We start from the raw sequence: 14,719 nt of genomic DNA on the forward strand, positions 1-14,719 counted from the left end.
ACTGTGGTTTGCAGGGCCAGGGAGAAGAGAGCTGCTGCAGTAATGAGGGCTGCCTCTCCACTGCTCCTGCAGTGCATTGTGGTATATGTGGAGGCCCCAGCTCCCAATTTCAGCAGTGGAGAACGCTGCTGCAACGGTCTTGCGGATATGAGAACTGCAGAGCCCAAAGGAGGATCTGGTCATCTGGGAGGCACGAGGTAGGAGCGTGCCCTCTAGTCCAGGGTTTCTTAACCTTGGGCCCCCAGATGTTGTTGGACTACAACTCCCATCATCCCCAGACATGGCCTTTGTGGCTGAGGATGATGGAAGTTGTAGTCCCACAACATCTGGGGGCCCAAGGTTAAGAAATCCTGCTCTAGTCCATCCTGATATGATCGTGAGAACAAGCCCTTTGAGTTGCAAAGCAAATTCCCTCCATCTACCTTCTTTCTTTTCACCAGCAGCTTTTTATCTGACTGGAGGATTGTTTTTATTTCTCTTTTCGAGGGTGATTCTGGAGGACCCCTTGCCTGCCAGGAGCCTAGCGGCAGGTGGTTCCTAGCTGGCCTGGTGAGCTGGGGGATGGGATGTGCACGGCCCAATAACTACGGCGTCTACACCAGGATCACCAGTGTGACAGGATGGATGAAACAGACAATGAGCTGAGCGATGCCCACCCTTTCCCCGCCGAAACAGAGCAGAGGAATCCCTTGCAGCCCTCGCCATCTCTTTAAGATGTCCTGAATTGTAGGACATCCTGCATCTAACCAAACCCTACCGGCTCTTCATGCGCTGATTGCCAAGGAAGTGCTGGTGCATGAAAAGAAGGAGCCTTTAAAAGCCCAGTAATGAGTGGCAAGCTGGCTTGGGTACTTTCTAATGCAAAGGTGAGATTAAAAATCCCTTCTAAAGAAATAAAAATCAGGGCAAGTGTGCCTGTTTTCTCAAATGCATCCCACATGTCACAATGTCCTTCACCATGAGGAACAACTCAGAGGCAGGATTCTCTGCCATTTGTCGCCTCCCTTCATAGTACTATCAAAGGTAGTGGTTGTAGTTTGCTTTAAAGATAGTCAGGGGTGCACATCCCAAAGTCTTAGGACAGAGCATCACTTCTGAAAAGGAAGGTGGAGGTGGGGTTAGCAACAGGAAGCCCTTCTGGCCTCCCTTCCAGAAATGCTTTGGTTGTGTATTAAAGCCAGGCACTTACAAATCCAGGTTATCGAGCACACTGGAAGGCAGGGAGTAAGAGGGACCCTGCACAGATGCTGTTCGGGAGGGGAGATGAAGATAGTGTGCATTGCGCAATTTGCCCATTATCCCAATGCTGAATTATTTGATGTGGAGGGACCAAACACCTACTGCCCTAAATGACCACCATGCCCCATCTGTTGGGGAGGCCCACAGTGCTCCTGTTTCTGCTGTGGCTGGGGCCAATGGACCAGACACTCGGCTGATTTTCAGGCTTGCCATCCAGCAGCAGTCCTATCCAGTTCTTGGTTGTCTGAACAGGTGATGAGCAAAGAGACCTCAAAGCCAAGGCACTACTGGGCTTTAAGGCTTCTTTGATTTGAGGTCTAACTTTGCTACGGCTCTGAGATCTTGGCTTGGCTTTGAGGTCTAACTTTGCTCCGTATCCCAAACAAGATGGAGCAGGGTGATGCAAGGCTTCTGCTTTAAAAGAACGCCATTTTCCCCATCAAAAGCTGCAGACAAGTTCAGACTATCATTTTGTGTGTGCCAAGTGATTCTTTTGCCATGATCCCATCATGGAGATCCCCCATCTCTATTAGAAAATCTGAATTCATACAGGCATTAGGGTTAAAAATGCTCACTCTTCATTGCAGGAGTACATATTCAGACATTATGTTCCACATGCATACAGGTGTCTGTACACATGTACATATTTTTGTGTGAATGACAGTACATATGTTCATTTAAAAAGTGAGCCTGGGTACATGCCCCACAAATGCAGGGTACAAATAGGAAGAGGACTGCTGTATGTGTGTTGAACGTGTGTGAATAACTGTACATGCATATAGATCTCTTTGTGCTTACACTGTGCATAGCTTGTACATGTGTTGAACATAATGTGCAAACAGAACTAGGGTTGCATACCCAAGTACTGACAGCATCACCCTACGTATATTAGTTTGTACAAGAACACCTACTTTGTACAAGCCACCTAATGGTGCAGCAGGGAAATGACTTGCCTAGCAAGCCAGAGGTTGCCAGTTCAAATCCCCACTGGTATGTTTCCCAGACTATGGGAAAGTGATATAGGAAGAGGCTGAAAGGCATCATCTCATACTGCACAGGAGATGGCAATGGTAAACCCCTCCTGTATTCTACTAGAGACAATGACAGGGCTCTGTGTTCGCCAGGAGTCGACACCGACTCAATGGCACACTTTACAAGAACAGTACCATTTCTTCCTGGTAGTATCAGCCTGGTGAATCTTCTCTTTGTCCCATTATTGTTGAATGGTAATCCCTATGCATAAGTAGCAACACAGTCCTATGCATCTTTACTCTGAAGAAAATCTTGCTGTGTTCAATGGAGTTTAGTATATGTGAAAAGGATTGCAACCTAATTGGCTGCTTGAAAATTCAGTGCAACAACAGTTGTGTCTGATTCACTGGCATATAGAGACATTGTACCCTGTGATCAATATGAAAATTGTGAAAAGTTTTCCTGTGAAAGTTAATTACTATGCATTTAAACAATTTTCAAGCCAAAAACTATTTTCATGGCACTTTAACAAGAGCAATGTAGTCCTATGAAAGGGGCAAAGGATCTCAAACAAAAACATCTCTGTACACATAAAACTGTCATTGCCAAGGCTCTGGGCAGAAATGACAAGCTAGTCTGAAACTGGTATAAATTTGTATTGAACATAGTGTCCGAAGGGTTTTCAGTTGTCAATGGTAACAAAATGTAAGATCCTCCTGCTGAGCTCCTGGTGGCAAGAGTAGGCAGATTATCTTGTCTCACAGCATAAACAAAAATAAAAAGGTTTTTACTTGTGAAGGTGTGCTTTGTCTGTCTGTGGACCTCAATAAGAACTGTACCACTACATATCATTCCCCCCATTCCTTCTAACAACATGGAATTTGGACTTGAGAAAAGTGTAAATGCATGCTCAGCTACCAACCCACTATTGCTCAAAGATGAAAATTTGCTAGGAATGTGGTAAGCTAGCAACGGACTTTGTGGGATTGTAGGGGAATCCTTGAGGAAGAGCCAATCACTGCGGGTAAACATGGCAAGCTTCATGTTGGGGCTTCCCCCACCCGGGCCTTGTGGCTGATGGAGGGACCCTATCAGGTGGGAGAAGAAGTAGACATCAGTCGATACACCCACCTGGAAGCGTTCACGCTGGCCCCGGCAGGGAAATGTTGCCTTGCCATCAACAGACAGCATAGCTTCGCAGGATCAGGATCAGCTCTCGCGCGAGCTGAAGGTGAGAACTTGAGAGACTTGCCCCAGCTATCAGGAGCTACAAAATGGAGGACTGGCCAGTGATGAGGGGTCAGTCCAGGAGGAGGGCTTGGAGTGGAAGGAGCCCTGGAACACTGACTGAGCCTTGGGGGTAGCAACACTAGGGCGAGGCTGGTGAATGGAACAAGCCCTGCCTGTAAGCCTTAAAAGCTCCCCGGCTGAAAACTCTTGGGGCTACCTCAACCTCATTTGGCAGCGGAAGGTGGATGGCTGTACCAAGAACCTGACGGGGATCTCTTCGCAAGACCACTTCTATATGGCCCACTGTGGAAAAGTGACTGCAATTCAAAACAAAAAACAAACAAAAAAACCAGCCATTAGTGTGGCAAAGTTGACCCAAGCAGCCTAGTTGCCTTCAATACCACCAGTTCAAAAGCTCATTCATGTCAATGTGCTCCTGAGAAGTGACCCACCCCCAGCTCCCTGCCCAAAGTTCCAGTTAGATTTGTGAGGTCATTGCATTACTACTCCTAATTCTAAATCCTTGAGCTTTGTCATCAGAGAAAATGTATCATATGGACAATTTTGATGCATAACACGCAACTGTTCCCCAGACCAATCATTTATCTGTGAGTCTAGAGCACTGAGGGGCCAGCTTGTTGAGTGGGGATACCCTAGAGAGGTGATAGGAGTTTAAAGAAAGCTGCATCTGTTCAACAAAAAGATCTTTTACGAACAAGAAGAAAGGTATCTAGGAATATTAGAAAACAATGCTTCATTTTACAGGATAGACCAGGTTGTCAAGAAAAGCCAGCTATTTCTTTTAAACAAACTGATAACATATAGGATATACTGATCAGAAATTAATTCAGAGATAGTAAGTTTGTTTATCCAAACGTTCTGCTGCGGGCTACTGCACCACAGGGCCATCACCCATGTAGCCTCTGTGTATACTGTTGATACATTTGTAAAATGAACAGAGCTCAATTAAGTAGCCAACAATATTTATTAGAGCATTCACTACCTGTAGTACACCGAATGTTGTGTATATCGTTCAATGTCCATGCAAGAAATGATATGTAGGCAATACCTCCAGATCCCTCAAGAGGAGGATAGGGGAACATCTGCATAATATTAAGTGTGGGAAAACAGATGCTCCAATGGTGAGCCATTTTGTAGGAAAGCATAATCTAGCAACGGATGTACTGTTTTGGGCAGGAGAGGAGATGACTCCCGCAGTTTGTCTGCGGTAGTCACTAGCTCATCTGGTGGCTATGCAGGGATGGGCCTTCTCTATTGCTGCCTCGAGACCCTGGAATAATCTGAAATAAAAGCCTCCCCATCTTTTTAACAACTTTTTAAAAGTTCCTAAAGGCTCTTTCCCCCCCTCCCAATTTGGCTGTGGTTTTCAATTGTTTTAAGGTTTTCATTTTGTTGTAAACCTCCCAGAGACCGAAGTTTGGGGCAGTCTACAAATTTGAGAAATAAATAAATAATCCAAACAATGATACAAGTCCTATTAAGAAAAGAGATATGGTGGATCTTGGAGCTAAAGACACTGACCCCACAGGGACCAAATGAAGAGCTAGAATTTCTCCCTTAAAAAAAACAAAAAAAACAGAAAAACCAAAACAAAACACACCCATCCTTTTAGTGGCTTATCTTTTTAAAAGTGAGGAAACTATAAATTCTTAATAAAGCTAAAAGTTAGAGCTGTGCTTTTAAATGGAATTGCCCATGAGCCCTTAGCAGAGGCATTCGTTAACAGCTGTGCTTTTTGTCAGGCAGCTACAGTATATATTCACTCCATTTTGCATAATTTTAGTGTAGAGACTGAAGCAAAGAAGCAGTTCTCTTTTAAAATAAGAGCTCTCTCATATAATTACTGGATGGAAGTACATCATTGCTATGTTTTATGCAAGGTTTTGGTAAATGTTTTAACAATACATGTGGTTGTCCTTTGAGATTTTACTAAGTGTGTTTAAATAAATTTTAGAAATGCCCCCGTTCAACGAATCGTGTGTGTACGCGCACGCATATTAGGGGAAGAGCTGAGCCTTTCCCATCCCCTCCCTTGCCATAACTGGACCTTGATCTAAGAAGCTTCTAGAAACATGACCTGAGATAACCTAAAGGAAATGTTCCAAGGCTGATGGTCCAAACTGAGGCAGGAAAGGAACGTGTAGCCTTGTACACAGGAAGATAAATGATAGGCAGCAGAAAGAGTGATGTGCATTGTGTTTAAAGATTTTAATATGTTGGGGCTGAAACACTTTCAAAAAGTAGCTAGTGAAATACATAGGGGTGTAGACAAGAGGTGCTCAGAAGTCCAGGGCTTACACACCCCCAGGGGTGCATGTGTGGTGTGTGTGTAAGAGGATGTTTAACTTGCAGGGGGGCGGGAGCGCTCCCAAGGCCTTTCAGTCCAGACTCCAAAATTACCTAGGTGTACCTCTGGGTGCAGAGTTTGTCTCCTGAACAAAAATGGAGACAGCTGGCAGCATCTGAGTGCCTTGACAGAATGCAACCCAGTTCCCACCTCCCATAGCCAAGAAGACAATGAAAGAGCAGTAATGATCTGTGAAATTTATTCAGGAGTTATTTCATAGCATCCTCAGGCACTGTGTTATGGCTACCGTCCCACATAATTATTGATAGGCATCTCCTTCCAAACATCATGTATACAATTGTATATAATTATAATTGTATACATATAATTGTATATAATTATTATTATCATAATTGTGTTCCCTCATTGACTGTTGTTCTCTTCCCCATGTGTTGAAACGAAGCACATTTAGTGGTGAGGTGTGCATTCAGCCTATCGGAAGGCTTCTTACGCATTACAAAGTGTCCTTGTCTCAGAGAAAAGAATACCGAAATGCGGGGAAAGGTTGGTTGTGCCCGGTCAGCAGCCATTCAGAATTTCCAGCAAAATAGGCCTCAAACTGGCATTTGAATTGCCCAAATCAATTCAGAGGTGATTGTCCTTGACCCCAAATTGGGTCCTATTTGGAGGGTGATTTGATTCAGGATTGAATTTGTGTTTCACCCCACCCCCCATTCGATTCAATGGCAGATTGAATTGCACCCCCCCTAGTCAGCAGTGGGGAGATGAAGAGGTGTGCCTCAAAGGGGAAAGGAAGAAAATCAAGGGTGACCCCGTGGGGAAAGGCAAGGCTACAGCCGTGGACAGCAGGATGACATACGTGGTGGGGGCAGTTCTTGTCCCCAGCGGAGACTGTCTCACCCTGCTTAATGGGAGGGCTACCCTTGATGATAATGTATCTGCTCCCAGGCATAGCTGCAATAGGTCTGCTACAAGGAAGAACTTGGATTTCAAGCAGCTAGAGCTAGATTTCAAGACTAGATTGCTCTCTATCTGCCAGCAGATCTACTGCTAAAATAAGCAGCCTGGCTGGGCAATTTACAGAGGGCACAATTCTTGTGCTGCTTTTTGCTGGGACACTGGGAGTTGCACACTGGCAAAATGCAAGCACAGATCATCCTGGGAGAAGGAACAATAGAACTGGGTAGTGTGAACTCATTCCGACACCCCAAAATTGAGAACTGGTTTAACTGCTACAGTTGCCCCCAAAGAAGCCTGGGGATAGTTGTTCATGGCATGGTTCAGAAAATCCTTTGTTAGATCCTAGACCAGAGGCAGGCAACCTCTGGCACTCCAGCTGTCCCGCCACAATTAATTGTGGCTGGAGATAATGGGAATTAATCAATAGCTGGAGTCCCAGAAGTTGCCCACCCCTGCCCTAAAACCTTTCCAGAATGAGAATTTCCAGGCAGCTTACTCGGGAACCATGTCCATTAAACAGGACTGAAACTAGTTTAAAACTCTTGGGTGGTGTGGGGGAGAAGAGAAGAGGCATGCCTGTGATGGTTGTGCTTTGTTCAGCAGAGGTTGCTCTGTTAGCATAGAAGGTCAACTCTAGGCGCAGAGAAAAACCTACTGGAGGTGCAACCCACACCAACATCTGCACCAGAGTGGCTGCCTTAGAATGATGGTCTAGAGGAGAGCTAGTCTTGTGGTAGCAAGCATGACTTGTCCCCTTAGCTAAGCAGGGTCCGCCCTGGTTGCATATGAATGGGAGACTACATGTGTGAGCACTGTAAGATATTCCCCTCAGGGGATGGAGTCGCTCTGGGAAGAGCATCTAGGTCCCATATTCCCTCCCTGGCATCTCCAAGATAGGGCTGAGAGAGAGTCCTGCCTGCAACCTTGGAGAAGCCGCTGCCAGTCTATGTAGACAACAGTGAGCTAGATGGACCTATGGTCTGACTCAGTATATGGCAGCTTCTTATGTTCCTATGATGAAAGATTCACCCCAAACGTATTGTCAAACACACAAAAGTGCAACAAGGGGAGAGTTATGTGTAACAAGGTGCAAAATGTAATATCAACCCAATGCCAACCCTGACCCAGGTTGTGTTTTACTTTTATTTATTTTTTACAGTACAAAAATAAAGCTTTAAAAATTAAAACCAAACACTTTGATCACCGCCAGCATCACACCCTGAGACACCTGGTTTGTAAAAGCTTAATGGGACAAGAACAAAGCCAGAAGGCAAGATAAAAGTAAAAAGGGATAAATTAAGCATGATAAATAAATTAAGAGGATGTGGAACAAGGAAAGGGTGGTAGGTGGAAGAACAGGTATGAGAGAAAATGCATAGGCGCCACAGAGCACTGCTGACTGTCTGATATTCAGGCCACAGTGAGGAAAGGTTCCTGCATGGGAGAAGGAAGAGGTCTCAGAACAAACCCCCACCCTCTCATTTCAAAAGACAATACAAGAAAGGCTTTGCAAGCAGGAGGCCTCATGTACTGTATGCCCCAATATCTTCTTTGTAATAGAAGCAAGAGGCCAGTATGCTTTTGAGGGAGTGATTCACACAGGACAGAGCAAGATCTGTTCTTCCTCTTCCAGACAACTTGGTTTTGCATAGGGGGGGGGAAAGAAATGGGCATTTGTGTGCCAAGTACAGCAGCTCCTGGCCTCCTCAAAAGGTCAGACTGCCACTTCCAGGAAGAGACCGTGTGTGGAAGTGCTGACCAAGGACCGCAACGCTCTGGTTTGGCCTCCAATCAAACGCAGCGGTCTTAAGCGCACTTAGTTTTAATTCTGTATTGGATTGTGGCCAACTTCTGAGCTCTGCCACAGAATTTGGTTTCTTCAGAATCTCTTGGTTTTCAGGGTTATTAGAGCAGAAAGAGAAGGGGGGGAAAGGGACTAAAAGAGTAGGCCGGAGTTCCCAACCTTGGGTCTCCGATGGCCTTTGGCCATTGTGGCTGAGGACACAGTTGTAGTCCAACGCCCAGGGGTCCAAGGTTAGGGACCCCTAAGGCAGACAAAGACTTGTGAAGGGAAATAACCAAGATGGCAAGGAGAAGTGTGGACATGGGGCAGATCTTCTACTATGCTCTGTCCCTCTCCAGTGGCTCCCGTTCACCGTCACCAACCACTGACACTTCCTCCAGAACACACAACTTGCCCTCCCTATTTTTTTTAAGCACTGCAACCAGAATGATGCAATCTGCATCATTTATTCCAAGCAAAGAAATGTGGGCACATCTGGTAGATCAAAATACAGCCAGCCTAGTTTGCCACTCTTGAGGAGAGGCTATAGCTAATGGCCCACATACCATGCCACATCCTGTGGGCAGTATCTGCATTGCCCATGCTACTGCAGGCATTAAGATACAACTGACATCACTGAGCTAGAGCGCTGTCACACAATTGCAAAAGAATTGCACACAACATAGTTGTGCGACTCTACGGCCATTACAGCCACTGGCCGCACTTCCATGCAATGGCATTTGTGCAGTTGTTCGGCATTTGCACAACCATGCTTTAATGCAACTGCTTCAATTTTATTTTAAATACCCACAGCAACATGGACAGTACAGAAACCATCCGCAGGACGCTGTGTGGTATGTGGACCACTGACTAGAGAGCACATGCATTTGCATGCAGAAGATCCCTGGTTCGGTCTTTGGCTTCTACAGTTAAATTGACCTCAGGTAGCACAGCAGGGGTTGGGGAGACCTTTGTCCAAGACCTAGGAAAGCTGATGCCAGTCCAAGCAGACAGAACTGGGGTTATATAGACCCCAGAAGGCAGTTTCATATGTTCACCAGGTGTAATTTTCCAGCCATCAACCCCCACACCCAGACACCTCACCTGCTCCAAGAATCTCTTACCCCAGAACTATAAGAATTACCCTGAAAGACAAGTTTAGAGCAAGGACAGACTCGGTTCCCCTACTGCTAGGGGGTGTGCAAACCAGCTCAACGTCGATCCGGTTTGAACCGAACCACCTCCTGTTCGGTCCAACCACCCAGTCATGGACCTTTTTTCATTTTAAAAATAATTCTCTTTACTCCCCCCTCCAGGGAGTTGCTGGAGGTGGCTGGTTGGGGGGGTCTGCGGAGGTTCCCCCTCCCCTCCAATATGCCCCCCTCTGGCCAGTTCATTGCCAAAAACCAGCCGAAGAGCACCAGAACCAGCCGGAGGGGGGCATATCGAAGGCCTGTGGGGGGAGGGGGAACCGCCGCGGACCCCCGCCCCCTGCTGCCTCCAGCAACTCCCCAGAGGGGAGTAAAAGGTTAAAAAAAATTTTTTTTTTAATGAAAAAAGGTCCACGAACCCCACCCCCTGGACCAAACCGAGCCAGCCGGTGTGTGTGTGTGTGTGTGTGTGTGTGTTTCGAGTGGGTGCCGGACCAAACAGGCCTGGTTAGAGCCCAGTCCAGACTCGAAGCCAACCAGCTGGTTCCATGCACATCCCTACCTACCGCTACCTCAGCCGCCAAGGGAAGGAAGTGGGTATCATGCATACAAGTCCAAGAGTGTGGAAGGGGCTGTATTTGCAGAGAAGTGGAAGGAAAAGGAGCAGGAGGAGAGGAAGTCTTAACGAGAGTACAATATAGGACTCTTAGCCCAGGGAGTGGAAGAGGAGACTGGAACTGAGGCTCACAAGAAGGTAAGGTGTGAGGAAACACATCAATGAGCAAGGGGAAAACTGCATAGTGGAAAGAGCAGAAGAGAAGTGAGAGGAACCCAAAGGGCAGGAGGAGATCAGGAAAGAATCAGCAGAATCCTGGTTAATGAACTTGCTAGAAATTAAGCATCTTAAAAAAACAAAAACTAAGCCGTTTATTACAAAACTCAGCCGCTGGTAAAAGGAACTGATCTCCCCCATCTCTCACCAAGCCTCCGGCTCTGGTGTATTGCTTGCTCCCTGCATAGGCATTACCACAGCCCTTCCTTTAGTGCTTCCAGGCCATCAGCTCTCATCAGAAGGGAGCAAATGGCTCTCGATTAGAGTTTACTTCTTGCCATGATTTCCCTCAGAGATTTGCTGCACCTTTCTCCTCCTCTGCTTCTGCCTCAGCTTCTGCCTCCGCCTCCTGTTGCCGTTGCTCTTCCTGTTCCTGTTGCTCTTCCTGCTCCGGCTCCTCCTCTGTGCTCTGCGTCCCAGCATGCAGTACAAAAGGAAGAAAAAACAGCTAGTCTAGGCTATTCTAGCTCATCTGTATTAATAAGTAGATAGCTTTGAGCTATTCCAGAAGGCAATTAACTGAATTGTGAAGAGTTTGTGAGGGTTAGCAATTCTCAGCAAGATTATGCAGCATCTTATGTATAGGTCAAACAACCTGCAGGGATCTTGCACAATTTCCACAGCTCCACCTGCCGGCCAGCTCTTGCTTTGCAAATTTAATCCACCTTTTTCCCCATTCATGAGAATAGTCGTATTGAAAATTTAATCTCATAAAGAAAGCACTGGCCAGCAGGTAGAGCTATGGAAATAGAGCAATGTCTCTATTGGCATCTGATCTGCATGCAAGATCCCACTGGAAAAGACAACAAACGTCTGCAGGAGCATGTAGATACTGCATAAGTTCTCACCTAGAACTTCCTCACAAGCTCTTCACAATGCACAGCTTATTGCCATCTGGAAGAGCCCCTGAGCTATGGAAAGAATTTCAGTTCCTGGTTTAAACTGAGCAAGGCCTTGTGGGAAATTCATCTTGTTCTAGAACATCAAGCAAGGATCCCCACCACCATAATACATAGCAATGTGAATTTTTAGTTTTCCCCATCTGCTAAATTTCCATATCTACCAAAGAACATTTTTAACAGAAGAATAGCTCGGCCCCATTTCCCTCTCTCCCCTGACTTACTAAGAACAACTCCATTTCCACAAACAGAGTACAATGGAAGAAGTGTCCCCCTCAAAAAGGAGAACATAAGCATTCGTGTACCAATGGAACAATGATAGCAACATGGTGCAAGTGGAGAAGAGATTGAGAAATGACATGGAGATGTGCCGATGCAGCTAGACTACTGTGTCAGGATGTCTTCAGAACCATCATGTTGGGTCAGACCAATGGCCCATCTATCCTAGCATTATGCCTCCCTGAGGCTAAGGGCAGAAGTCGGATAAGAAGAGAGCACCAAGCATGCTCTTTAAACTTGCTCCAAACTTACCTTCCAACATGAACTGCCAGATGACCCAGCAACTTGAGCACTGACTGAAGCCCTTCACTCTTGCCCCTCTCTCGGCTGGTTCCATCGCTTGCCACCAACTTCTCCAACTCCGATTGGGAAAAGCTGACAAAGCACTCCAAAGCAAAGGTGGAGCATGAGCTTTCCTCAGTCAGAAGATGACAGCAGTGGGAATGGCCTGGAGGAGACAGCAGCAGGCGGCAGACACAGCGGGGAGGGGCAAGACTGACGAGAAAGACTATAGCTCAGTGCCAGAGCATAGGCTGTGTATACAGAAGGTCCAAGGCTCAATTGCTGGGGTCTTAAGCGGTTGAGAAAGTTGCTATAAGTTAGAGTAGATTGGGGTTCTCAAACTCAGGCTTCCAGGTGTCTTACTACAATTCCCTCCATCTCCAGCCACAATGGCCTTCAGAGCTGCAGTTCAACAACATCTGGAGATCCAAGGTTGGGAACTCTTGGGGCAGGCAATGACTTCTGAAGAGAAATAACCAAGGTCGCAGGGAGGACATGGTGCCCTGTCCCTTTCCAATAGCCATAGTGGCTGGGGATTACAGAAGTTGCAGTCCAACAACATCTGGGGACCCGAGTTTGAGAACCCCTAGAGTAGACAAAACTGGGCTAGATGGACCAATGGTCTGCCTCAATATAAGGCAGCTTTGTACAGTATATTCATAAAGGCTTCAGGCTCAGTTTAATGTGGTTACCAAACATTAGCATGATTGTGTGAACTCACGCCAAGATGGGAATCTCAGATTCATCTCAGGTCATAAATCATGTTGGTGTGGGTTCGCACAATCATGCTAATGTTGGTTGTTTGAACCAGGCCAATTTCTGAATCACAGATATGTATGACACTTGAGGTTTCAAGCTGAGTTTACAGCACTGTGAAATGCTGCAATAATTAGAAGTCCACTCCACATTTTCTCCTACCAGAATCTGGAGTAGTTCCAAGCCAGGTTTTACCCAAGCGCTCCAAGCTCTCTTTTGATCTTCATCTGTCTCCAGAATGGTCAACACCAATCTGTTCATACGCATGAGACATATACAAGGATAATCTATTTCCTATTATTTTAGGCCTAGCTTTTGGTGGCCAGTAGTTCCAATACATCCCAAAAATGGAGTGACAGTCTCATACAACCTTAGTTCAGTAATGTTGGTCCTATCCTGACCCATATGTTTAAACCTTTAAGGACGTAGGTTTTGAAGCTGGCTGTCATGCCTTACATCTCCTTTTTGACAGAAAATTACTATTTCCCCTCACAGCCTAGGTAGGGTAAAGTTGTGTTCCTTAACAAGTATGCCATCTGAAGGCTGAAAAACCTTGTCATTTAAATCAAAATGCTGATCACTGCTCTCACCTTGGCTTTCCGGCTGGGCTCAGCACACAAGCCATTGGGCGAGCTGCAAAGCTCCTTCGAGACCACACACAGGAACTCCGACTGGTCCTCGCTTCCATAATTATAGGAAGACCCAATATTCACCAGCTGAGAAGTATAAAGGAGGGGATGGACTTGACTGTACAGGATGCAAAATTAAGTTCACTTGCATATTCTGCATTCATTCTTCAAACTATGTTTGCTTTCTTGCCGGATTTTTTTTTTTTTTTTAAAGGGGGCAGACTATAACTGAGGGATGAAATAGTGGCATTCCTAGAAACAGCATATCATGTTTGCTGACCCAAAAATACTCCGGCTTCCCTTTATGAAGATGTTACTCCTAAGAAATATTCTGAATTACTTTTAAAGTTTAATCTTCCCAGCAGGTTTGGTTTAATGCACACACACCCCCACCCATTTTTCTTTAAAGGATGGCTTTATAAAGTTCACTGAGCATGCGAAAACAGCTTCCCACAAATATACTGCAGAAAACCAGAGCCCCTGGTGGCGCAGTGGTAAAACTGCCGCCCTGTAACCAGAAGGTTGCAAGTTCGATCCTGACCAGGGGCTCAAGGCTGACTCAGCCTTCCATCCTTCCGAGGTCGGTAAAATGAGTACCCAGAATGTTGGGGGGCAATATGCTAAATCATTGTAAACCGCTTAGAGAGCTCCGGCTATAGAGCGGTATACAAATGCAATGTTAGTGCTAAAACTTCACTTCAAACTAGTCCCTGGTAGTAGTACATATGACAAACTTCTTGTCAATAACTGACTGTAAACACAGCTGGGCTCAGTCTAGTTTAATATTTACCTTTAAGTGCTCACACTTTGTTTAGTGATGTCATTTTCATGGAATTAACACCTCTCCTATTACAAATGTTGGGGCAGGCCCCCCCCCCGCACCCCCTCAGGAGCTACGCCAGACCTGTGTGCCCAAAAGGGGAAGCAGAAAAGGGGAAACCCAAACCAAAGAAAAGAGGCTTTCAGAATTTCGAGAGGCCATCCCTGGCTTGATGCGACGGTAGGGGCAGCCCCTCCGCATCTCCTCAGGTGCTGTTTAAGACTTGTGTGCCCCGGAGGAAAAAGGCAAGAGAAGAAGAGGTGCCCAGGCCCAAGAGCAAACCCTGAAGATATGGCGATGGGGCAGGAACGCATCTGCTTGCATGCAGAAGGTCCCAGGTCGAATCCTGGCATCTCCAGTAGGGCTGGGAAAGACTCCTGTCTGGGACTCTGAAGAGCCACTACCAGTCAGTGAAGACGATAGTGGACCAAAGGTCTGACCTGGTATGTTGAGCGACTACCAATGCCCTGTGGCCCCTCTCCCGATTAGTAGTATTATTATTTTGTAACATTTTTGGTTTGGATAGTTTAAACTGTAAACCAGCTTGGGTGCTTTTGT

General features: G+C 46.1%; 2 protein-coding genes across 6 annotated transcripts in view; one reads left to right on the forward strand and one right to left on the reverse strand.

The window, feature by feature from the left end:
* TMPRSS6 (transmembrane serine protease 6) overlaps nt 1–14,719 on the forward strand; it is a 67,539-nt gene that overhangs the window by 44,297 nt on the left and 8,523 nt on the right. The window contains exon 17 of one of the 2 annotated variants that reach the window (XM_053256457.1): nt 487–3,009. The exons of the other annotated variant lie outside the window; for it this stretch is intronic. Within the exon in view, the coding sequence (XP_053112432.1) occupies nt 487–645 (159 nt within the window). The 3' untranslated portion in view covers nt 646–3,009. Of the gene's footprint in view, nt 1–486; nt 3,010–14,719 lie in introns of those variants that run through there. 2 annotated transcript variants of the gene reach the window in all.
* KCTD17 (potassium channel tetramerization domain containing 17) overlaps nt 1–14,719 on the reverse strand; it is a 50,195-nt gene that overhangs the window by 23,676 nt on the left and 11,800 nt on the right. For 2 of the 4 annotated variants that reach the window (XM_053256459.1, XM_053256461.1), the window contains exons 5-7: nt 13,303–13,428; nt 10,803–10,905; nt 7,855–8,164 (exon numbers count right to left, since the gene is read on the reverse strand). In XM_053256459.1, coding sequence (XP_053112434.1) covers nt 7,974–8,164; nt 10,803–10,905; nt 13,303–13,428 — 420 coding nt within the window. In that variant the 3' untranslated portion in view covers nt 7,855–7,973. Of the gene's footprint in view, nt 1–7,854; nt 8,165–10,802; nt 10,906–13,302; nt 13,429–14,719 lie in introns of those variants that run through there. The other 2 variants (XM_053256460.1, XM_053256462.1) reach the window with 2 other exon arrangements.

This window comes from Hemicordylus capensis, chromosome 5 (genome assembly GCF_027244095.1).
Source record: "Hemicordylus capensis ecotype Gifberg chromosome 5, rHemCap1.1.pri, whole genome shotgun sequence".
Lineage (NCBI taxonomy): Eukaryota > Metazoa > Chordata > Lepidosauria > Squamata > Cordylidae > Hemicordylus > Hemicordylus capensis.